Raw genomic sequence first — 26,224 nt, forward strand, 5'->3', positions numbered from 1 at the left:
ACCATAGGAGTGAGTTTAGAATGTTGCAAAAAATTAATAATGTTTAAAGTAAATTTGAAATATTTTTTCAAACCTCCTTTGTAGCCCTTTTGAGCTACATGTAGCAATGGCAAGCAAGGTTAGACATACAGGCCAGTTTCCTGTATTGTTCTGAGGTTTGAAAAATAAGATTTGAATTTTCAGCAAATAAAATGAGTCTGGCATACAGATATATTTGGCCATATACTTTATTAGAAAGGAACTTCCATGTCTTTAGTTTCCTAGTTTATTTGTCTTCAATGATATCTATCTATGTGTGTACTTATATGAATTCATGTTAACCATCTTTATGCAGGTCTAACAGATGCCAGACTAGAGTTTCACCTCCCCTGGAACTGGAGGTATAGTCAATTGAGAGATGCCTGTTGTAGGTACTGGAAACAAAACAAGAGTCCTTTGCCAGAGCAATCAGTCCTAGTATTCACTGAGCCATCTTTCCAGCTCCAAGTTTATTTTTTATCTAGGTGAAAATATGAGACATACATAGAAATCTGTCCCTAATATAAATATTTTGCCTCAAGATCCTGGGACACATTTTTGTTTCTCAGAATAAAGTAGTATTTGGAATTCCAATCCCAGACCTAACTTACATATTTCTGAGTTGAAATAAAGAATAACTCTTTTGAATACATATAACTTTCAGCAAGTGAAAAGAAACATCAATATTTAATAAGATACTGAGATACTTTTCTATCACCAGGGGATGAGTTCCATTGAGTGATGGATTTAGTGTTTAGAAGGAGAAAAATAATTATGTTTTGTGAAGATTAACATTCTTCAATGTAACTCAAGAACACGTTACCTCTGAAGAGTTTTGTGTGGCAGCGCCCAGGCACGTCTGCTGTGGCAGAGGCATATTTAAAAGCATTCTTACTTTTGTGCATAGTAAAGGAATCTAGCAATTGTGTCTGTATGATAAAAAAAAAACAAGGTAAAGGAAGTATGAAACATTAGTACATAATAGAACAATCATTCCCTTTTTGCTTCTTGAAACTTAGCAATGGTAGCTTTTAGACTGCAGACACTTACTGAAATAAAATATTGCTGCAAACATTTTATGATATCTTAAATCTTTCAACCTATTAAATAGGCCAGAGGAAATGATTCTCTGTATTTTTATTTATTTTTTACAATTTTCCACACAGCCATTGAGCCTTTATTATTCATTAGCTAAACATAAAAACATAGTTTTTAAATGAAGCTATTAGGTAGGCTTAGGCCCCAAACATTCTACGTCCTCAGCTATAATGTTGCTTTTTTCCCCCTTTACAGATTGTATTTCGTAGGTAATAAAAACAAATATCGGGCTGGGAAAGATAGCTCAGACAGTAAAGTGCTTGCCTTACAGGGAAGAGACTCTGAGTTAGGTCCCCCAAACCCATCTAAAAACGCCACCATGGTAGAGTTCCTTATAATTCTATTGGGGGAGGCAGAGTCAGTTGGTTCCCTGTGGCTCTCTGGTGAGGTATCTTGCCTACTTGGAATAAATGAGTTGGAGGTGAGAGACTGTTTTCTGTTTCTTTTTTTTTTTTTAATTAGGCTGCTGTTTTTTTTTTTAATTGGGTATTTATTTCATTTACATTTCCAATGCTCCCCCACCAACTCCCCCACCCACCCACTCCCACTTCTTGGCCCTGTCGTTCCCCTGTACTGAGGCATATAAAGTTTGCATGAACAATGGGCCTCTCTTTCCACTGATGGCCAACTAGGCCATCTTCTGATTCATAGTTGCCAACTAGGATCCTCCTCTGGTCTCTACATACATTGCAAATATGAATCTCTATGAGCATATGCCCCACATGCCATGCTCATGTGTGTGTGCCTGAGCATACACACACACACACACACACACACACACAGAGCAGGGAGAGAACAAATATCATTTGACATTATCTATGACTCAAAAGTATATAAAATCAAGTGTTTCTATGTAATTTCAGTTTAGAAACATTTTCTCTGTTCAGTCACACTGAGCGATCCATAGCTGACAAACCATATTTACCACAAAAATTAAACCCACTTATTTGGTTTCCTATCAGATCTCCTCCTCACATGCCAAGTCTAGCATGTGTTTCATCCTTCTTTTGATAGCTTCTCAGGGACGGCACAAATGTTGAAACCGTATGTGCAAGTCACTCTGTTCCACATGAGAGGGGATGAGCAGAAGGGTGGAATGAAGCAGGAGATGCAGAACCAGCAAGTGCGTGCTGCAAGTAGAGCAGCAAGAGAGTCCAGGGCAGAGGGTCATGAGGCCCTGACAGGAGCCATTTCCTGTGTTGGCAGTGTTATCTGCTTTCAGAAGCAATGCCTCAGCCTGCCACCCTTGCATTCAGTTTCCTAAGCAAATCCAGTTTGGAACTTGGGATTTTATTTCTTTTACAAGTGGAAGAGTTACGTTCAGAGAAGTTGGATATTTTTCTCATATTCACTAAACTGGGGGAGGATCAGTCTTGTTAGGGATGGATCTTGGATTGCAGAAAAATAAGCACATCGTGATTCAAAGTATTTGGGCAAAAAACGTTTTGCTTCTGTAGAAGGGTGCATGGCTTTTCAAAAGCAAGCAAGCAAGCACAGCCAAGTGAATGGCCATTGGGTTTTTAACCTCAATGCTAGGCATCCTGTGCTCAACCCTGAAGGGTCAGAGCTCTGCTTCACATTTGTGCTGCAGTTGGCTAATTCAAAACAACATAGTTACAAGGATAACATCCATTTATAAGTATATTTTTGTTTCAGAAAAATGCTGACTTGGAAGGGATTTTTGTCAAATGGTGTTTTTACATTTTTTTCTTTAAAGATGGCATTTCCTTTGTCTTATTTCACTCTTTGATAGCAAATACTACATTTTCTTACATTTCCCACAGTTTCCCCCTCTTTTACAATACACATTCTGTCTTTCCTTCAAATTCAATTAACAGTGCTTGACTTCCAGTATCTGAGTTACTCACATGAACATTCTGGAATAGGGTAGGGGCTTTCCATGTGATAGCAGTTTGCACTAATTCTCCTATTCGTGGGATCCCATGACATTCAATCATAGTCAGAACTTTCGACTATAACACAGGAGGTCAACACTAAGGTAATTATTATTACCCATTTTATTTTCAAACCAGATTCCCAAGTTTCCAGCTGACTCACTTGGTAAATGAATTAGTTCCTGAAGAGAATTTATGAAAGTGGCACCAGGAGCCATGCTATTAGGAATCCAGTTTCAGCACTGACTTCCCATCACCACAGAGATTCCTCCATTTACTGCTTGCATTATGTCTAGGGCTAGTCTGTTTTTCCATGCAATTCTACAAGTGGTATCCAGTTGATCTACTATACACTTGATAGAATCCCTGATGTACTCTACAAACATTTGCTGGTTATAATTTAGGTTTTACACACACACACACACACACACACACACACACACACACACACACACACACACACGGGGAGGGTGGAGAAGAGTCCAGCTTGTATGTGTATATATTTTTTTTTCTTTTTTTTTATCAATTTGCATCTTTAGTTACAGCAGACTATTAGGGTAGCACTGACTCAAATCCTACTTGATTCCTACTTTTAATTCATTAGAGATTTCTCATGATGCTCCTGTTGAATCTATACAAATATGTGGATCAACTGACCCTCCTGGAGACATGAACTCCTTTCTTTGAGGAGATAACTGAGGAGATAGTTGGGGAATGGAGGAGTGAAAAAGAAAGCCAATTGGACCAAAGTACATACCCCATTCTAACAGGCTGAGAAAATCTTAGTAAAGGTCCACTACATTACCACCACAGTGTCCTGGCAGTGCTAAGATTATACAGTGTTACAACTGCTCTAAGCCACAGAGGCCTCATATTACAGATGTATTGCCCAAGAATAACCATTGTTCCCTGTTTCTTTAAAAACCAAGAGCTGGAAAAATTCTTCCCAAGCGGAGGGGAACAGTTGGTGGTGGGGATTGCCTCAATTCCTTTGTGGCTGGGAACAGAAGGGACAAAGACTTATAGGAGGAATATACCTAGGCCATCCTGTCCTGGAAGAGGAAGATCCTGCATTCATCTAATCAGAGCATTCTGATGTCCATCAAGGGACCACTTGGGATGCTGGCCTTCCTGCCACACAAGCCTATCAGTTACTCTTTTTTAATGCGATGGCAGAATACTTGACCCATTCCAGCCCTGCACTTGACTGTTTTATCAGTGAGTCTGTTTCCCTGAGCTCCAAAGTTATGCCCTCTTTGGTGCCTAGGAAAGCATATAATTCTAATTCATTCATATAGTTGTAAGATTTTTCATTCCTGGTCAAATAATTATTTGTATCCTTTGTTGCCTTTTATTATTAGTTAGCCTGCATTCTCAGCAGAGTTTTCCAAAGGTAGGAGCTCTTTCAGGCATGCCAGGAATACACACATACCTTCCCCACCTTTACATTTAAGTTTTCCAGGATCTTGTTTAAGGCAAATAAATCATATTTGTACTGATAAGTTATTTGCCAGTTGTCCAAATTCAATAATTTTTTTTATTGAATCCCATCAATCACAGAGTACCCATAATGTCATTCCCTTTGATTTTCTTGGGAGAATCTATCTATAAATATTTGGATCCCTGAGGAAATGGAGTTTCTCCCAGGTTTTGCAAGACCTTGGTTTGGTATAGAAGGCATAGGAATCCCTCCATTTAGGGACTCAACAGGGTTTAAATAGTTGTCAGTGGCTAGAATTAAATATCTTTCTCTGAGAGAATAGCTTCATATTTTGGGATTCTAAAGCCTGTTAAAAACCTTCCAGCCTTCTGCTGTAGGACTGGTGTTACTTGCTGAGGGGTATTTATAATTAGACAGGCACCGAAGGTTAACTACTGGCTCTTCTTAGTGAGGAGCATAGTGGCAGTTCCTCGTCCAATGTATTTCAGCCTTCTCTTTGAAATGGGATCTAATAGTTTTAACAAATATGCTATTATCTGCCTTTCCCCCTATGGTCGCAAGTGAGTGGCTTCAGAAATGGTATCTTTGTCCTCACTTGGAAAATGAATGGACTTGACTGAAGAGAGCAAGAACAACAGTTATTAATTCTTGGTTTAAGATTTTAGCAGATTGAATTTTTTTTTTTTTTTTTTTTTTTTGCCTCCCACAGAAGATCTGGCTCCTCATCTGGGAATGTCTCATTGTGGCCTTTAGTTTGGGTAGCATAGGGGTCAAATCAAAGTTTTAAAAGCCCCATTGAGGCCAAGAATTTTCTAAGTCCCCTTGGTTTTATGGAGTGCAGTTTTAATTACTCCACATTTTGGGGACATAACTTTCAACTCTCTTTACTAACCAGCTGACCTAAGTAGTTTATTTCTTTTCCTGCAAAGTGTAATTTCTTTTTAGCAACTCTGAGTCCCCGTCCTCCCAGTAAATGTAATAAGGCTACTGTTAATTTAATAATTTCTTTCTGTTGTTCCCAGGACTAATAAATCACCCTTATTTTGGAGGAGCCTAAATTCTGAAGGACCAGGGAAATTTGGCTAAACAAATAAGGGGACTCAGTGGTCCTCTGAAGAAGAACACTTTGTACATACCCTTCCTTCCTTCCCTCCTTCCTTCCTTCCTTCCTTCCTTCCTTCCTTCCTTCCTTCCTTCCTTCCTTTGCTTTTTTCTGTGGATCTTCCATCTTGTGCAGCAAATACCTTTCTGCTGTCTTCTGCCAAAGGAGGATCCCAGAGGGCATCACTGAGATCAGTCTGACCGAATCACTTGTGATCATATGGGATTTTCAGAAAAGGAAGAGGGACTTGTGACTTCTGGGTGCCTGATAAGGGCAATCTGAGATACTGTCTGCTTGGACTAGCCTAAGTCTCATTCTGTTGTCTTAAAAGGAGCATTGTATAGAGGAACATTCCAGGTCTAAGGCATACCTTAGGACCCTCATAAGAACTAAGTGGAAGAACTAAGAACTCATTATTATTATCCATACAAGATCTGAGTTAGAGAATTTTTTTTAATCTCTCTGTCCAGGTGCAAATTATTTTTACAGGTTTCTGCTCTGTGTAGGAGAAACCCCCTTATTCTAAATAGGTAAGAGAATACTCAATATTGATGTCTATTCAGACTAGTAACAAAGTTGATACCTAGGGAATTGATCCAAGTGATCAATCACCAATATTGATTTTCTATCAGAGGCTTCAATTCCCTTTTTAAACTTCAGACCTTTAATTTGTTAAGGTTTGTACTGGAAGGTACCTTGTCACCTGTATGTGTACTTAGATCTGTTATCACTACATTCGCAGTCTACTTTCAATTTGGGGTTACAGTCATTAGTAAAGGAGATTAAATAGTCTGTAAATTAGAACATTTTTCATGTTCCATAATATATATAACGATTATTATCCTTTAAAAGGCAGGTATTACTTTAGCCATTTTCTCAAAGTCCCTATGCTGAACAATTGATCCCAGTATTGCAATATGCTAAAATGTATGGGTAATGTAGCTTTGTGGTTTGATTTTGGTTATCTAGGAGGTGAGTGATTTATCTTTCACAACATGACTGTATCCTTGTTATCATGGCACATGGGTGGGCTTTTGTCAGTGTGCCAGCATACTTAGTGTTTAAACACTTTCTCTTTTCAGTTAAAAGTTATTTAAAGATAAGATTTTTTTTTTTTTTTAGTTTTCTTTAAAATTTTTTCCTGGCATTAATGACTATGTCCCTGGGGTTTATGCTGCCACTTTTTCTGTCCCCAGGTGGTATTTGGTTCTTTTATTGCAGTGCATTGTTGTGTAAAAAGCTCTATGTAGGCTTCAGGAAAAAAAAGGGGGGGGGGATGAATGCCTCAGGAAAGGTCTTTACTCAGACAAACTGAAATGGAGAGTAGAACAGTTACCAATTAATTTATTAAATGTGCTCAGTCAGGCCAGATAAATCAAAGAAATGTGCTACCCCCTGCTAAGTTGTCAACATGAGATTGGCCTGGAGTTTCTGAGATAATTACCTCTAGTTTCTGCTCCATCTTCACTCACATAGACCCAGCCTGAATTTTTCCCATGTGAGCTAGTGAACACGCTAAATTATCCCCAGCTCTTCCAAAAGCCCTCAAGCATCTTTAACTTTTGAGATGCTGCTTTGCAAAAGTTTCTACTGAACTTTACTCTTTGCTTCTCAAAAGGCATATCTGTTCTTTTTGTATGCTTTTGAGGTAGGGTCTTAATAAGTTGCTGAGGCTCGCCTAATGCTTGCAAAAGTCCTCCTGCCTCAGCCTCGTGAGTGTTAAGATTCCAGACTTGGAGTGCTTACAGTGGAGTTGGTAATGTTAGCCTAAGCTTGCTAAGGAGAGAAATAACCTTGACATTTACATTTCAGGTGGCAGCTGAATGGCAGTGATATTGATACAAGTCTGGACCATCGTTACAAACTGAATGGAGGAAATCTCATAGTTATTAACCCTAACAGAAATTGGGATACAGGAAGTTACCAGTGTTTTGCAACGAATTCTCTTGGAACCATAGTGAGCAGAGAAGCCAAACTCCAGTTTGCCTGTAAGTTGATATTTGTACATATACATAAACCAATATTTTAAAATGCACATATGAATCTTATGAATCTGTGTGGTCATTTAGACTTTCAAAACCAGATGTGATTATTTTAAACTCAAAAACTGATTGAATAATTCTGCCTCTGGGAATTGAATCTCTTTAGGTTTTTCTAGGAGAAAAGAACTGATAGAATAAATTATATGTGTGTATTTATTAGAATGGCGTATAGGCTATTTAACTAGTGCTACAACAGCTCTCTACCAACTCAAAGGCCAAGAATCTGGGCATCGTCTAATGCACACTGTCTGTCTCAGCTGGTTTTTGAATACTGAAATAGAGTTTTTCATTTTTTATTGGTTATTTTATTTATTGATATTTTAAATCTTATCCTACTTCCCAGTTTCCCCTTTACAAACCCTCTATCCACTCCCCTTCCCACTGCCTCTGTGAGGGTACTCCACCAACTGCCCACCCATTCCCATCTAGTATTCCCCTAAGTTGGGGCATCAGGACTCCATAGGACTAGGGGTCTTCTCACCTAGTGATACCAGATAAGGCAATCCTCTGCTACATATGCAGCCAGAGCCATGGGTCCCTTAATGTATATTCTTTAGTTAGTGCTTTAGTCCTTGGGCAATCTGAGGTTCTGGTTGGTTGTTCTGTTGTCCTTCCTATGGAGTTGCAAACAAACCTCTTCAGCCCCTTCAGCCCTTCCTCTAACTCCTCCAATGAGATTTCCTGCTCAGTCCAATGGTTGGCTGTAAGCATCTGCATCTATATTGGTTCAGGCTCTTGCAGAGCCTCTCAGGGGACAGCTATACCAGGCTCCTGTCAGCAAGTGCTTCTTGGCATTAGCAATAGTGTCTGGGTTTGGTGTCTGCAGATGGGATGGATCCCAAGGTGGGGCAGAATCAGGATGGTCTTTTCTTCAGTCTCGGATCCACTCTTTGTCCCTTCATTTCCTCTAGACTAGAGAAGAAAACTTGATCTCCATGTTCTCCCAGCATCCCTCAGTCCCTGCCTGGCATACTCTACCTTCAACCTTGGATTTTCCACCTCAAGGGCTGTATTTCTTCTCCCAGAAGTGCTTCCTATACAATACAAATACCATGCAGAAGTAGATTTTAATACCACTGAAAGATAGGTGAACTTGCTAGTAAGAGTGAGGGCTAGTAGGTGAAAACACAAAAGACATCCCAGAGGAGCCCCAGCTGCTCAGAGGAGAAGTGGCGGAGGTAGAATGATTTGTGGGAGGGAGTAATGGGAAATGGGGCAGTGAATGGGATGTAAATGAGTAAAAAATTAATAATACTAAATAAATTTGAAAAATAGATTCCTTCTTTCATGTCTTATTACATTTCTTGAAACTAGATGGTGTGGTCCAGATTTAAGGTTGGTTTTCTTACCTAAATAAACCCAAAGTAAGACAAACACTAACTTTAGCTTTCTTTATAGCTGTCTGAAAGTATGTATATGGATATGGGCCTGGGAAAAAGCCCTTGACCCTTCCATTCTTGGCACCCACAAAAAAAATTATTAAAATGTGACAAAGTTCAAAGTACCTCACCTCTTCTCTCTCTGACCCTCACATCTCCTTTTTCTCTTATTGTCTGTTTCTTGGATGTGTCTTTGCTTTTCTGAATGGGCATGTACCACATCAGGATAAAGGTTCTCACTTTCAGAACCTAAACTCAAACTCAGAAAAACCCTGGACCTTTCCTCCAGCATTCTGATCAGTCTTAAATGTTTTAACTTCTCCTATTCTTGGCATCTGGCTGCATATCAGTCTAGGTATATAGTAAGATTATTTTACCTTGTGGTATTTTATATCCTTTTTGGTGTTTCCCTGAGTGATTCATTTCGAAGAATTAGAATGCAATCTTGCACATAAGCCTCATAATACATGACATTAATAAAGTACAAAGTGTGCTTTTTTTAATTAATGTGATAGGGATATAGATTCTGGTAAAGAGGTTAATGAAGGAAATTATTCTTAATCATTAATTGTACAGAGGTGAGAGATAGTTAATAATTATTAAATTAATTTGGATATGAGGACAGAATATAATACCAATATGTAAATTAAAGGAGGCATAAAGGTGGGATGTTTGTGTCGACACAATGCTGTAATTGCAATTCAGAGAAGTCCTGCCTGTCTTTCCTGAAGATAAAGGCACTGCAAGCATTGCCACTGAACAGTTCTCCACATCCCATCGAGGCTGCCTTGTGTATTGGGTTATTTCACCCTCTTTGTTTCCATCAGTGAGGTGGAGAGTTCTGCTGTGCTCAGCACAGATGAGTGAATGGGTGAAAATAGAGCCATCACCCCACTAATATGGGTGAAATAGAAAGACATTGTGTTTGATTTCTAAAGTGCTTTGAATTACTGTTGGTAATAAAATTAGGACATACTTATTCAATTCATAGTCCACAATATCAGTTTCTTTGGCAATTGTCAGACCCCTTCAGTAGATTGTGAAATACTCAGACAAATTATTGACAAAAAAAATATGTGAAAGAATGTATGATATATACACACACTCACATATGCACATATATTAGTTATTTGTGTCTGTTTCAAATGTGTATAGTTTTTCATCTGTTTCTTCTCTCTACTCTGAAGGTTTGAGGAATTATATTCAAACGCTCACATATGCTTACTCTAATCAATTAATTTTGCCTTACTGTAAAATAACTCTTGATCATAATATTGTTTTCTTTTAACTATGAGATGGAATGCATTTATAAAACTATGAATTATACTGGATGTGCTAATTGCATGAAGAAAACATAAGGAATATCTGTTACCAGCCACTTATTGTTTAGAATTTGAAAGATTTGAGATGCCATTTATTCCCCTGAGAAAAATCTCTCCTGAGGATCATATCTCCCTCCCTGTTATATAGATGGTTACTATTCTTCAACATCTTTACTGTCTGGGCATTTTTCCATTCTTTGACTACACGTGCATAGACTTCTAAAAGTGTGCTACCATTTTAAATTCCTTAGTGGCAGTTAACATAGTGCATACATGGAAACATTTTATTCCTGCAGACCTATGCTTAGGAATACCTGTGAAACCTTTTGATGATTTCACACACACACACACACACACACACACACACACACACACACACACACACACACACACACAAATGTTATCTTCATCTTATCCACCTCCTTCTCCTGAATCGAATGTCTCCTGCATATAGTTGACACAGCCCCTCCCACCTTTATGTTTTCTTTTGTCCTTTTCTTTTTAATAACCATTGAGTTAATTAATACTGTCTCCATGTACGTGATGTGGTGATAATTCACCTGAACACTGGCAATTTAGCAGCCCTACAACTCTGAAGAAACATGATTCCACCCCACCAGCCGCCACTAGCTACCTAGTTCCTAGCTGCTCGCCCAGCTGTGGGTGTCTCAATGTTACAAATTACTTTTTTTCATCACTTACATATATTGTTTGCTTGCCAACAGTTAATTCTTTTGTTAACTCAGTCAAATGAGCAGATATTCTTAGTTCTGTGTTTTAAAAGATGCCTTTTACCCTGTAGTTATCATCCCTGATTTCTGTCCATTGTTTTCTGTCTTTATTGTGAATTGAAAAAGTTATTCTCTTGTAGCACTAATAGAAGTTTTAACATTTGGCTTCCCAGATAAAAATCTTCAATCCTTTGGACTTGGCTTTGCATGTCTTGTGAGAGAGATCTGTCTTGTTGTTTATTCCAAAATATCCAGTTAACTGGATCAGAGGGACTACAGGAGCTAAAGTCCATAGTTTACTGATGAAATCAAAATCTGTATTAGTCACAATTTAGTCTGTTCTGCTTTGCAAAAGGCATTTTCTGAGAGAGTTTGGGATTGTTTCCTTGTCAGTCCTCGTTCCTACCACATGATTTTCATATATCTGATTCAATTCAGTCTGGTATACATAAAACATTGAATGGATATTTCTAGATGAGGATTGCAGAGTTGCTCTTGATTTAGGAATATGTAAATAGGATTACAGTTTCACTGTGACATGCTGTTTATCCTAAATGTAAAAATCTTTTCTTTAATATTTATTTATTTTAAAATTATCCCTCCCTCCCTCCCTTTCTTTCTCTCTCTCTCCTCCCCCCACCCCGTCTTCTTGCATGTGATGCATGTCTGTCCACAGAGTCCAGAAGAGAGAATAGGATCCCCTAAAGCTGGAGGTATAGTGAACGTGGGTCCTACAAACCAAACTTGGATCCTCCACGATAGCCGAGCCATTGTTTCAAACCATATACCAAGTTTTATAAACGCTCTTAATAAAATACCTTTCGGGCACATTTGGGTTTACTTTGAGTCATTTGTTCTCTGACTGTGGTTTAATAAATTTACTGAAACTCTGATGCTAGTTTCAACCTTTTAGTCCATCTACATGGAGAATATAATCTAGTATTTGTGAAGAGGAAGTAGAAGAAGAAGAGAAAAGAGAGAGAAAGAAAAATATTTTCTTTTTCTTACACAGAAGTCTGCCCAATTGAGGACAATTTTTCTGCATACCCTCTCAGAGTTTGAGCAACATCAGTGCCTTTAGCAGTGTTCTTGGGCAACATGTCCTAAGGCTGTTTGGAATATGACATTTCAGACTGATTCCTATACAACAGTTATATATCTTCCTGAAACCCTCGTCTATGTACTTCTTGGCCCTGAGTCTGATGTTTTTTGCTCATTCCTGATGTTCAGAGGTTTAGCGTTCAGGGTCCACAGAGTTGACTGTCTGCCTAAAATTGTTACAAGTGTGGTTGACTGAAAGGCTGCACCTTATACTGTGCTGGAAGTTCTTTAATCAGAATATTAAATCTGCTTCTCCCTGACTGATTTCTGTTGCTGTTCTTGGCAATTCTGATCTCATTTTGATTGCTGGTGTTCTAAATAGAGGGCACAATTTTTTTTTTAAGGAAATTTAGTGAAATTCTCTGTAATACAACTCTGAAATTTGGGGATTGCTTTTTTTTTTTTTTTTTTTATTCTTGAACAAGTTTTATCTCATATGCCATTTACTTCATGGATTTCAAACCATGTGAGTTTAGATTGGAAACCTTTATGCCTTTTCCCCTTGGTTTTCTATTTATGACTACTATGATATATGTCTTGAGCAGATGAGATGGGATAGGTGCTCCTTCCAACTATTTCAAATCTTCCAAATCTATTTCCCTCTGGCATTTACATGTCCTTCTTGGTAGATTGCCAACTCCTTATTTGAACACTTACATTGAGTTTTAATATCTGTTATGACATTTTCTCCCCAGCTCAGATATTTATTTCTCATTTGTCAGTCAAAGACCCAAAGACCTTCATTTTTTAAATTCCATGATTTTATTTTAGGATACATTTTGTTGAAAGTGAGTTAATTGCTTTATGCCTTACCAGCTATATTGGGAACAAAAATCTTTGCATATGTTGTTAATTGGTTCATTTTTTTTCTCTGACAACTTCATACAAATATAGAGACTTTCTTCCTTTTTTAAAATTTTTTTACTTTCACCCACTACTTTCTTATATCTCCCTCTTCTCTCTGTTATTCCTTAGTCTTCCCTATGGGTCATTTTTCTACATTTATGCCATTTTGTTTGTTTTATGCCACTCTGGTTTTCACTAGGATTGTCTATGTGGCCATGCATATGAAACTGTTTATTGGAACCTGGTGGGCTCATCATTTGTACATAGAGTTACCCTTTCCATAGGATCTATTAGTTGTTAAAAGTTCACTATTTTCATAATTTAAGATAATTTAGTATTTGAAATTTCTTTTTCTGGGACCATATGTATCTTATGAAGGAAGTCCCAGTGATGGGTATTATAGATCAGGTTAGCCTGTGGGCATGCCTGTGGAAGTCTTGATTAAGTTAGTTGATGAAGGAGAGTATTCAGTACACTATGGGTGGTAACATCCATTGGCTTTGAATACTATGCTGGCTAGGAATGTCAGTGAGTAAGTTAAGTTCAAGCATGGATGCATCTATCCTCTCTCTTCTCCTCACTGTGGCTACGATATAATAAGTTGATGTATGCTCCCATTATTTTGACATTCTCACAGTGCTAAATTGTAACCTGACATTATGATCTAAAATAAATCCTTTCTCCCTTAAGTTGGTTTTGTCAGGTTGTTCTATCACAGCAGTGTAATGTAAACTAGGATGGATCTTTACTTTTAGAAATGACTTCTATGAGTATATTGTATGTACTGCCTCTTTGATTATTGCCTTTTTCCATTCGCCTAAGTGCATATTTCTGCAACACTCATTCTTTAAAAGGTTTTTTTGTGTGATGTTTAGGATTCAAGTCCCAGACAGTAGAGCCAATCTATCTAGGCTTTTACCTACCCTCCCAACTACCAGCCATGTGGTTTAGGAAAGAATGTGTCCCTTATGCTTTGGGATCCTGGTATAAAAAGGCAAGATAGCAGAATCTTTCTCAACAAGTGACAATATTAGATGAATTATGTATATGAATCACTTAGAGGTGCCCTGAGTTCCTGTAGCACAAAGATAAGACACTTTCATTTCTATATGATACAGAGAGTTTCTCCTAGGAAGCATGTCTCATGAAGGTTTCTGTGTATGTTTTCTAGTTTTCTTGTCCCTGGATTCAATCTTTGCTTCCTTGTGCTTCCCTTGAAACATATTTAAATGATCCTCATGGTATCTTCCATCTCTTTCTTTTCTTCTTTCTTATTGTCTTCTCCATTCCTCAATGGTCTGCAGTCACCAGTGGATGGTTTTAGCTCCTTTGTCAATAATCAAGTGACCGTAGGTGTGTGGGTTCATTTTTGGGTCTTCAATTCTATTCCATTGATCTACCTGTCTGTCACTGAACCAGTATCATGCAGTTTTTATCACAATTGCTCTGTAGTACAGCTTGAGGTCAGGGATGGTGATTCCACCAGAAGTTCTTTTATTGTTGAGAATAGTTTTTGCTATCCCAGGTTTTGTTTTGTTTTGTTTTGTTTTTTCTAGATGAATTTGCAAATTGTCCTTTCTATCTCTGTATAGAATTGAGTTAGGTCAATAAATTATTAATTCACAAGATGCCCATACAATAATTTCAGGGCTAATTGATAATGATTGAAGCTGCCCACCTAGATTTGACAAGTTACCCCAATTATTTTATCCCTATATGAAATAATATCTACCTGTGGCTATTTAAAGCCATGCTGAATCTGAATCATCCTGTTCATTGGCATCCCACATTTTGCTTCTTTCCCCTCTCCTGAATTGCTCTCTGTCCTGGCAACTCTTCACTCAGCTGCCCTTTCCCCTGTCCAATTACAGGCCTCCTCTTGCACTAATACTTAAATTAATTGGACTGGGAACAACCTGCTACAGCTTTATACATATAAGAACAACATAGGATATCCATAGACTTTAGTATTATTTACCTGGATACATGTCATAAATTTCTATTACAATCTCATTTCAAGGACAAGGATATGGACAAGTATTCTAACCAGTTGGCTGGGTGTGTATTGGAGCAAGGAACATAGCGCTTCAAGGATTCAGGATGTATGTAGAAATTCTTGAGGACCAAGACTGTACTTTCCCCATGTGCTCTGCCTAGTAACCACTGGACGATCCCATTTGTTCATGAATCAACTTTGCAACATCAGTTTTTTGTTAATCTTACCAATTAATTTTGTATCTAGCTGGCATTCCTACAAATACCATGCAACTACTATTCTGCCATTTCTTGACATTATTTACATTTTGTTCAGAAAACAACATTAGTGACCAAGAAAATTAGTAGGTTCTTGGATGTGTTAGAGAAAAAGTGCACTCTATAGAAAGTGTACCGAAAGCTTTCCAGTTTTTTCACTGTTTAGACTACATAGCTTTCCCTCTTTCTATTCTCAAATAAGCCTCCATCAGCTCTGCATCAGTCTCTATCAATGATTCTGTCTAACTTACCTATTCTCATCGGCTTGGTTGAACCTGATCAGGTTTGGAGTTATCAAGTTTGGTAAAATAATTTAGGGTTGTTCAGTTCTAAACTTCAGTCATTACTAAACTGTCAGCATCTGATAATGGACTCTATTTGTGATTAAACCTTTCTGCTTTGTCTTCAATCTGCAGCCAGACCCCCTTCTACTATTCTCTACCACTTTATGATATGTCAGACAGGTCTCTCACTTCCCCTATTTTAGTTTCCCACTAACATGCTTTATCCATTTATTTCTCCTCAGAGCCTCCCCCTTCTCTATTCTTCTCTGGCTTCTATCCTGGAAGCAGATTGACTTTAAATTCCACCCCTTCCTGAAAAAAATAAATAAATCAAAGCAAGCAAACAAAACAAAGCAAAACAAAATGCCTTTAATTGTTCTTTGTGAGAATCAGAAAAATATTCATTCATTCCCTTGGTATCCAAGGTTCTGTCTTGCTCACCATGTGTTCCTTCTAATTCATTCTTTCCTTTCTGTTCTTCTGAGCATAGGGAATGTCTTCAGGGCCTTTGCTGCACGCCCCCTTCCTTGTGGTTTACTCAGTTCATTTGGACCACCATTAGTGTCAGTTCCTAGAAGCCACTCACTACCCTCTGTGTTTTCATCAAGGCCTTGACCCTTGTTGCAAATTCTACATATTTGTATTTATTTCTCTCTAATTTACATGATTGAAAGATTATGCTCATCACTGCTATAGTCCTAGAACAGGGCAGATGGCCTAGAATTTAACAAGTGTTCATTCAATATCTGTTCAATGTATGAAATAATGAATGAGAAATTGAGGGCCCATGAAATTAGAGCTACTCTTATGCCAAAGCTGCCTTGCTGAAAATGCCTTGGCTTTGCAGAGAATGTGATTTAAAATCAACTCTGTCTGCATTAAACCAAAACGAGAATCAAACAAACCATAGCCACCCAAGGCTGATAACAGTTAGGGACTTGTTACTTAGACATTGAGAAGAGACACCTAAGAAACTAAAAAGGATTATGTTAAATTATCACTTTGCTCTCTGAACAAGGTCCATAGGACAGTATTTGTTGAGCAAAGAGATGGTTTTTCTTGTTTTCTTGCTCCATCCATTTGTAATCATTTTATATAAAGCAGAAATTGACCATATTGCCCTGGCAGAGATTTCTCTTTCCCTGTCAACTGAGGGGTATCACATATTTTATTTCATTATATTATAATGTTTAAAAGAGTACTGAGACTTGGAAAGTAGAAGTTGGACTGAAGCTTAAACAAATGCAAAAAGGTTAAAAGTTGACCCCCACTGTGCCTGGCTGTTATCTGAAAAGAGAAGATATGGAAGGCTAATTAGGGAACCTTGAGTTATAATTAGTTGGAGTCCTGTTCTCTGAGAGTTGTAGGCAGCCCCATTTCTCAGAGATAAACAATGCAGCTGAAAAACATGCATTTTGGCTTTGAACATAAGTGACTTTGATGAAATTCAATGCTGCTGTTCCCTGCTGGTCTAAAAACAACTTAAATTAAAACAAAGGACTACAGCTCTCTATGCAGTTCATATGTCACTACATTTAAAACTTTAAATGTTTTAATTAAGCAGATATTTTTAATCCTATTATATAGGAAACATGTGATTTTAGTTTTGATTTTTTTCTTGTTTATGATGTGTTGAGACAGAATTTCACAGGATAGCCCAGGATATCCTGGAACTTCCTCTCTAGTTTATGCTAACCTAAAACTTTCAGAAGTCCACTTGACTCCTCCTTTCAAGTGCTGGGACAACAAATAGGAGCCACCCTCTACCTATAATTTATATTTTTAAGAATGATTTCTATAGAACATATATATATATATATATGTATATATATATATATATACACACATACACACACACACTCACACACACACACATACACACACACACACACACACATATATATATATATATATATATATGTTCATGGAATGCTCTTGTGCTTTTGATTTAAACCATTTAAATATTTGTAAGATATATGCAGATAGAATATTCATGAAATAACAAACAATATTATATCAAGTCTTGACTATGGGACCTATTTATTTGAGGATATTCCACTGAAAGATACATTTATTTAAATTTCTACCTAAACTTCATGTGTTCTCACTCACGCATTCTTAAAATACAAATATGTATGGGAAATCAAAATAGACAGTTAATATGCCTACTATGATTTCATAAGTCAGAACAGTCTGTTTTCTCTAAACACCATCATTTGTTTCCATTTGAGGATATTGTTCTACAGATTCTTTCAAGTAGATCCTTTGGACCATTGAGTTTAAGTTTTATTTGTGATCCTCTTAGGCCTTCTGCATCTCTATTATCCCATTCAGAAGCCACCTAGTGTCTCAATGATAGTAATAGATGGAATAAAAACATCTTTTACTGTGGCATCCTAATGATAAAGCTAAACAATTGAAAGGAATTGAAGATGTCCGGAACAAAGGTTACATATTTATTCAATGACCATCTGTTAGCTAATTCTAAGAACCAGGCATGTCAAAAAAAAAAAATCTGAGTGCTGAATAATGTTGTTGTTTAATAGAGTTGGGGCTTTAATTAGGAATAGAATTTAATCATATTAATACATAAATATACGTAAAAATAACAATATAGCAAAGTAATGCAATGGCTTCTTCTTTCCTCACAATCTGTATTTAGTTACTAACATTTTTACTTATTCTTTATGTTTATTGAGAATAAGAATATGATATGATGTAAAAGAAATGGTTATTGCAGTGCAAGTCGTGATAACTTCAGGTAAGTTGTCTGAAAGTGCTCACTGGATACATAGTTCAACTGTATATAAGCCTTTCTATTTTAAGCATTTCAGAGGGAATTTAGCAGATTGAGTTGTTTGATTTATAGAGGTTGCTTTTGGGCAATTAAATCAGAGGGAATAAATCATGCAAACATTCGGACTTAGAGGGATCTAGAAAATGATTAGCTTGATTTGTACAGTTGTTGCTTGTTAAGGGAGAGAGGGTTCAAGTAAATGATACAGTGTGGGGTAATGGGCTATGCACAGATAGCCTCTTCTCCAGTCGACCTGAGGTCTTAAACTCCGGTGGGACCCAATGGGTTGTAATTTCCACCGACATGGAAAGGAAGGCTTTTGATCATGTCTCCTGGACCTCTGGCTCCTGTTGAAGTTACCGTCCCCACAGCCCCCACAGGAGAGGCATATGGCTAGCAGTCACATAGATAATGTCCCAAGCTTCTGGCATTCTGGTTAGACTCTTCCCCACAATTACCTAGCAACAGCAAGATAGCAGCTCACTATAAGAGGGGCTGCTTGGCCCTTCCTCACTCTCTTTAAGCTTTCTTACTCACTCTCTAACTATCCTTCTCTCTTTCTTACCCTTACCACCTCTCTCTATATAAAAGCTTTACCTCTCTTACTCTCTAGCTCTCTCTCTCTCTCTCTCTCTCTCTCTCTCTCTCTCTCTCTCTCTCTCTCTCTCTCTCTCTCTCTCTCCCTTGCCCCCTCTCTCCATGTGGCCATGGCTGGTCTCTCTCTCTCCCCACCCCTGCCTTTCTATAATAAAGCTCTAAAACCATAGGCTGTCTTTGATCCTCAAGACCGGCCATGCTTGAACAATGAGATAGGCTTTCTCCTAAGGAGCCCCGTTTAACCTCCTGCCAGGAGGCCTTCCTACACTACAGCCACATACCTGACTAAGGACTCTTGCCTGCATGGGAACCATCTAGTCTCCCTCCTCCCCCTGTCCCTCTTCTCTTATCTCGGGGTCGACTGCTGCTCCAGGGCCCCTATTCTGTTCTCAGCTCCTCTCCCATATCCAGTGTAGGATGCCGGAGACTGAGAACCTGGTACTTGGGGCTGCCCCTTGTCTACCACCCACCATGTGTGGGGTCAGTGGCTTAACACAGCCAGATGCCCACCGGAGCCATGGAAAGCATCTGGAAGTCCTCCCGAATCTGCCCACCCAGAGCACCAGAACTCTGGCAGGACGTGGCAATCTGCTACTCCCCCTTTTCCCACACACCCACGTCCCCCCCATGCCCCTCAATACAGGATGGTTGTAGATTAGATGCTGTGGTATGGACTACTTTCTCATAGAATTGGGTGGGTGAGAGTGTCATTTATCAAGATAGGTGATGTTTTAAGACCAGAGAGTTTGTTATGTCTTTTGTTGGTGCTTGGCGATAGTTGTGGGAATGGTGGCAATTAGTTGCCAGAGATCATGTTTGTTATTAAATCCATTGACTTGGTGACCGGTAAAGTGCCATTTCCTTTTGATTGGTGTTTGACTTGCTACCTTCCTTCTGAACATTTACATAGGTCAGGTCCTGCCTGTGGACCCCCTATTGAAGCCTGGTGTATTTATTACTCTTCTCATTATTGTGGCAAACTACTGGACACCAGGCAATCTAAGAAAGGAAGGGCTTGGTTTAGCTCATGGTTAAGAGTATGATCCTTCTGGATGGGACAGCCGTGGTAGAAGGAGCTTGAACTTAGTCATGTTTTGTCCACAGTTGGGAGGTAGAAAGGAAAGATTGATGGTGGTTAGCTTGCTTCTGCTCTCTTTTCCTTTTGTTTCAAAGAATTCTCCCTGGCATAGCATATATTGAAACTTTTTTCCTTGTCTATTTCTGAGTACTATCCATGTGTTCCTCCATTTGTTATGCAACATCTTCTTCATCCATCGTTCATCAGCCAGTGGTGTTTACAAATGGGCCTGCTTTTCTTTTCAGTATGGTGCACAATGCTGCTTTTTAAAAATAAATTGTTGTATGGGTATACTTTAATTTTTTGTTGTATATATACTTCTTTATATTCAATTTTTGAAAATATTATCAGATTTTTAATAAGAATCAATGCAGTAAAACACATTTCTGTAAGAGGTGCTTGAGAGTTCTACTTTCCTCAGACTTAACCAGCATTTGCTATTACTTCTTCTTCTAACTTATTGCTTCTTTCTGCTCTGGAGGAAGGGAATCTTAGAGCATTGGGTCTTTTCCATTGCATTAGTGAGTTCTACTCTTTCCTCCCATTTTTTTTCTATATACTACTTTGAATATGCAAAGTCTATTGATAGAAATCATTAACTAATTGATATGTGACTGGGGGGTTTCAAGTTGAGAGTCACAGCTGCTATGTGTGAAATGAAAGACTGGAATGATAATACCCATGGTTAATGGTGGGCAAATTTTCTTCTAACCTTACTTTGCCCTTGAATAGGAGCGGCTTGACTTCATGGGCTTCAGTTCATTCATTTCTAGGGAAGAACTAAGTGGATTATTTTAAACATTCTCTGAGTCTCTTTCATCCATTATGTTTTAGGAGTTATGCCAACATTTAGGAATAAAGCTCATTTAAATGCCTTCTTGATTTGAAATAGCTGAGAGCTTACAATAACATGTTATTTGGTCTGTGTGTTGTGAGAATTTTCCCAATATCACACCGTAACAATGGCCTTTAGAATCCTCTAGCCTTTCTTTCTTTTTATTTCCCTTTGCAGGCAGTGCTTGTTGAGACTAACAACTAAATGACAGGCTTGTAAACTCTATGTTTTGTAAGGCGATGTAATTTAAGGATTGGAAAGTAATGTTTAAACTCCTCCAAAATCTGTCATCTGAAGGAGAGTCATCTGTCACGTGTGTCTGTAGAGGTTGATCTTTCAAAGTGGCACTTGTTTGCTGTAACCACAGAGCTTATACTTTAGAATCGAAAACCCTCCCTAATCCCATGTTGTGCTCTGCTGGCATTTAGTGACACTAGCACTGATTGTTTAATCAGTTGCTTTGTTTTAGTTTTCTTTGTTCCTAGTTATAGCTTTGCCAGGTAACTGAATGATTTTACCACAGTCAATTCAACCGATAAGAAAATCTAACCAGTTAATTCTGTGGTGTGAGATAAGGTGTGAAGCTGGGAATACTGGTTTTGAAATGGGGCCACATCCATCTAGACAAGTAGTCTGCTTGCTAAATAAAACGTGAAATTTTTTACAGTCAGTCTCCTTGGAACCTAAGAGTATATCACAATGGTCTGAGCAGATAAGCAGTTTCAGACCTCATAATAACATGCACATTTTTAATTTTATTCTGTGTGATTAACATATAGCTCAGGCTACTTATTTTTAGTTGACTTCATTTTCTGAAAGTTGCCACTCATAGGAAACCTCTAGACTGAGATTTTTATTTCTGCTATCAACTTAAGTTTACTTTATTTTCTGATGACTTTTGTAGATGTGTTTTCGATGGATTGTGGCAGGATGGAAGAAAAAAAATGCTGCTTCCCTTTCAGTCTTTATAAAACGGTTCCATTTCCTTCCAAGTTGAGTATGGTTATAAAAAAAAATATGAGTTTCTGAAATCCCATTTTATTGGAGAATCTAATGCCTTAGACACTTGAAAATTTCCCGAGGCCACCATCACCGTGAACCCATCTAGCCCTTTCATTAGCTGATATTCTTCTATGTGACTTTTTTATCCTGTGCCAATACAATGCCAATCCAGTGGAAGTAGATTGAATGCTCCTCAGGACAGATCAGCCTCATTTCCCTGAACCTCAGATAGTATCTTATTTTGAAGGCTCCCACGTTATTTTTTCTCTCCTCTCTTTACTCACTATAGGAACATTTCCCTATGGTTATTCTTCTATTGGGACTTTAAGGGATCAGTTCATCAAACTCTAAAAGCAATGTCTGGACTGTGGTTAGGCAGTTGTGGCAGGTATATAGAAGACAGGTCTGCTTTTTGAAGAAGTGGCTAGCTGCTTGGGTAGAATAGAGAAGGGTAAAAGCAAATGGCTCGTGAAAGGACTTTACCTTTTAATGTGAGCTAAAGTACTGTTGAATGAGTTTGGTGTTTGATAGTATACCTGAATTACCAGAAACATCATTTCCAGGCAGTTGTGTTCTCCTGCTATAGGATACTGAGACCATTCTCTAATTTCTTCTTCTGTGTGAGCATCCATTTAATTGAGTGCTGGTGTGATATTCATCCATCCCACCCCAGGGATTCTATTTTGCAAATGTTGGAAATGCCCTTAAAATCTTATCTGAAATCTGTAATTTTTCAGAGGAATGATTTCTTTGGGAAGTTTTATGCTCAGTCTCGTCTCTCTTTTGTTTCCATTTGCTAGTAATGGAATTACAGTTGTAAACTGCAAAGTGGCTTTCTTTGATAAAGGTGCTATTTTCCCTACATCGTTTCCTAATCCTGCATCTGGAAGGAATCTCTTGCCTGGTAGTTCATTTCAGAATAACTTTTCTCTTGCAAAAGATATTTGATATCATTTATGATTTTTTTGGTTTTATGTATTGTTTTCTCTAATTCATTCTGTCAAATTAAAAAAACCTAATATACTACTTAGGGGTAATTTTTTTTTGTAAAAATGTTTTCTACAAATTACCCCTGGAACTTTTAATTTCAAAATCCCCAAAACTATAAAATGGACTATTTCAACACTTTGGTTATTTAATTAGTGAAATATTAATAAAAAAAAAACTCCTGGAGTGAGCACTAATCAGTTCCTCTCCTACATGTGTGGAAACTGTGACTAACAACATTATCTGTCACTTTCTCACTGACTAGTCTCTCTTACAAAGAACACTAATGTATGGCAATCTAACATCAACAGATATATTTAGCTCCTTTGACTGTCTTTTATCCTTAATATCTTGTTAATGACTTCCAAGTCAACAAGTTCACTAGAAAGTTTGTTTTAATGAGAACACAGAGAGGTGCCCCAAAATGTGCATTTAGCTCCAGGTTGTCATGCAGACAGCTTGCTAACAAAGTGCTTCCTTCAGCTGAGAATCAATGGACAAAATGTCTTCAATGACAGTTCACCTAGGCTTTACACTCCCAGTCAAATACATGTTAACATTAAGTTGTGTAATTATACATGGTTCATTTTCCCACTGTCAAAACAGTTGCATATCCAAATCCATCTTTATACCTTTAGCAATAAATCTGAGGACTTGATTACATTTCTTTCCATATTCTCTTTGTATTTCTTGAATATGACCACTATTGTCATTTGTACTTTATTCATGGATTCCTCACACTTTATTTCCATGATGCCAGAGACCCAAGCATTGTGCTTTGAGAAGATGCCCAGTCCTTCTGCAGATTACCTGTTGCACATGAGATTAACATACTGTTCAGCAAGCGCATCTTCTCTCTCTACAACCTCCTCTTCATGTCTACTCTTACTGAAGAACACTTTCTCATCAAACCCCTCTTTTCTCCTCATTTCTCTTCTCTGCTACATTGCTGTGACTCTGCTCCAGATCTGCTTGTTTAGCTTGAATTCTTTTACTGGTGAATCAAATCAGAACTAGCTTAAAGTCTTAAGTAATTCTAAGTCTTGATTCTGAAAAGTCCTAGGTAAGTGAGCCGCAACCTTCACTGGGTACAATAGTTCAATTGATGCCCTTGGTTCTTGGTGTCTGTTTGTCCCTGTTTTCATAGGCGGTTGCAGTATATGGCAGCTAGCACTCCAAGTTTAGCCCTTTGGGAGACTAGAACTTTGTTTTGCTTGAACGTTGAAATACAAATCCCAAACATTACCCTGCCGTATAAGAATCAGAGTCCTCTCCTGCTCTGGACCAATGGGGAGAATGCAATGATTGCTTGATTCCTGTCAGGTTCATATGGATTAATGAGGCTTGGGCAAGGGTGTCATAAAAGTAAATATGCTATTGTTGGGAAGGGAAGCTGATACACAGGCAAAGCAAATACTATAACTTTTTTTTAAACAGAGAAATGCATTGGCACATGGATATGAGTCTTGGAAAAATGGAAGAAGAGACACAATACATTGAATTAACCAAAAGTACATCTTGTATCTGCATTCTTTCTTCTATCATATACACAGAGAAAGTTCTCTTTCTTGCTGTCTGAATAGTTGATTTGGGGATCTAATACTCTACTTTTTATTTTAATCATTTCCCCTTTATATTTTGTTTCTGGTTTTTCTTCCAGGTATGAATGTAGCCATCCCACACACTAACCAAAAACAGGAATAGCATTGGGACAGGCCTTGATTTATATTTATTTTCCTTCTCCCTGCATTCACAATATGCAGTGCTCCATGTGCAAATATGTAATGTTTGTACTACCCAATGCAACTTAATGCATAAGATAAAATAATTTGGGGAACGAATTACAAGTTCCAGAAGAACAACCAGGTAACAGCTGCCTTCCTCAGTATTTAAGACCCAGTTAGTTTTATTAGGAAACTGACATATTTTAAGGAGAGTTGGAAAATGTCTTTAAAAAAAATCCCTTCTACTGTGCTTTCTGTTGGTGTGGGAAGCACCATGACTGAAACCACATTAGGAGAACCAGTTTATTTGTTATACAATTTCTGTCAATCACTGAGTGATGCCAACATAGGAACTCAAGGCAAGGACTTGGTGGCATCAGTAACTGAACCAGGGGTCTTGAAGGAATGCTGCTTTCATGATCCCTGGCCCATGCTTAGCTACCAGTGTAATTCTTCCCAGGTTCAAACAGCCAGAGGTATCACAGTTCACAGTGAGCTGAGCCTTCCTACATCAATTAGCAATTAAGAAAATGCTGTGTAGTTGTTCTATAGCCCAAACTGATGAAAGTAATTCCTCAGCTGAGGGTCCCTCTTATGTGGTTACTCTAGGTTTATATCAGTCAGGTTGACAGCTGAAGCTAACTATGGCAGAATCCAAATCACTCAGAAGTAGTGAAGCATCAACAGCATGCATAAATACCTGCCTGGCATCTTGAGACTTGCTTTTGATGTTTAATGGTTGTAACAAATAGATTCATGACATAGTATGGATTTTTTCCCCTAAGCAATCACTTTTCATAAACTGTCCTCTGTGTCCAGTGTCTGCTGAGGAAGTGCTTTTGATTGAACTCTGGCTGAGGTGAAATGCACGTCGTCTTCAGCATTGGGATTTTGAAATTCAAGAGTTGCCCTTCCTGTCATTCCATCATTTCAATCCTCTGCCTCACCTCTTGGCTCCGCCTACTTTAGTTACATTCTTCTTCTTGGGTGTGGCCTCTATAATTTAAACAATATGGACATCAGAATGAATGTGCTAGCTTAGGTTCCATAGCCATGTTAATTAAGTTACAAGTAGATAATACATTATAAGTTTAAAATGTTAATAGTGAGTATTAAAATCACCGAACATGGTTTTTGTGTGTTACTTTTGAGATTAGGTACATAATACTACTGAGAAATTATTACAGAATAAGAACTTGTCTCTAGCTGCATATGTATCGAAAGATGGCCTAGTCGGCCATCACTGGAAAGAGAGGCCCATTGGACTTGCAAACTTTATATGCCCCAATATAGGGGAATGCCAGGGCCAAAAGAATGGGAATGGGTGGGTAGGGAAGTGGGGGGCGCTATGGGGGACTTTTGGGATAGCATTGGAAATGTAATTGAGGAAAATATGTAATAAAAATATTAAAAATTTAAAAAAAAATAAAACAAGAACTATCCATCCCTTAAAAAAAAAAGAATAAGAACTGTGCCTGCATTTTAAATAGTTCACTCATACTATCCATCAGCCTAATATATTCAGGAGTTCATACAGAAAAAAGGGGGACATCAGACTGACTTCCTATATTTTTTCTTCATAACACTACATGTTAATTATTGCATTCATTTAGAATCTGGTGAGTAAAAACTAATGGAAATATTTAAGGCACAGTGAAATTTAGTAACCGTGTGCTATTGTCCAAAAGCTCT

General features: G+C 38.0%; 1 protein-coding gene across 4 annotated transcripts in view; it reads left to right on the forward strand.

Annotated features, from left to right (window-relative positions):
• Cntn3 (contactin 3) overlaps positions 1 to 26,224 on the forward strand; it is a 361,039-nt gene that overhangs the window by 132,378 nt on the left and 202,437 nt on the right. For all 4 annotated transcript variants that reach the window (XM_021164805.3, XM_029478975.2, XM_029478972.2 and 1 more), the window contains one exon: positions 7,367 to 7,542. In XM_021164805.3, coding sequence (XP_021020464.1) covers positions 7,367 to 7,542 — 176 coding nt within the window. The remainder of the gene's footprint in view (positions 1 to 7,366; positions 7,543 to 26,224) is intronic.

Source organism: Mus caroli, unplaced genomic scaffold (assembly GCF_978045245.1).
Source record: "Mus caroli unplaced genomic scaffold, Mus_caroli_1 scaffold_7, whole genome shotgun sequence".
NCBI classification, from domain to species: Eukaryota; Metazoa; Chordata; class Mammalia; order Rodentia; family Muridae; genus Mus; species Mus caroli.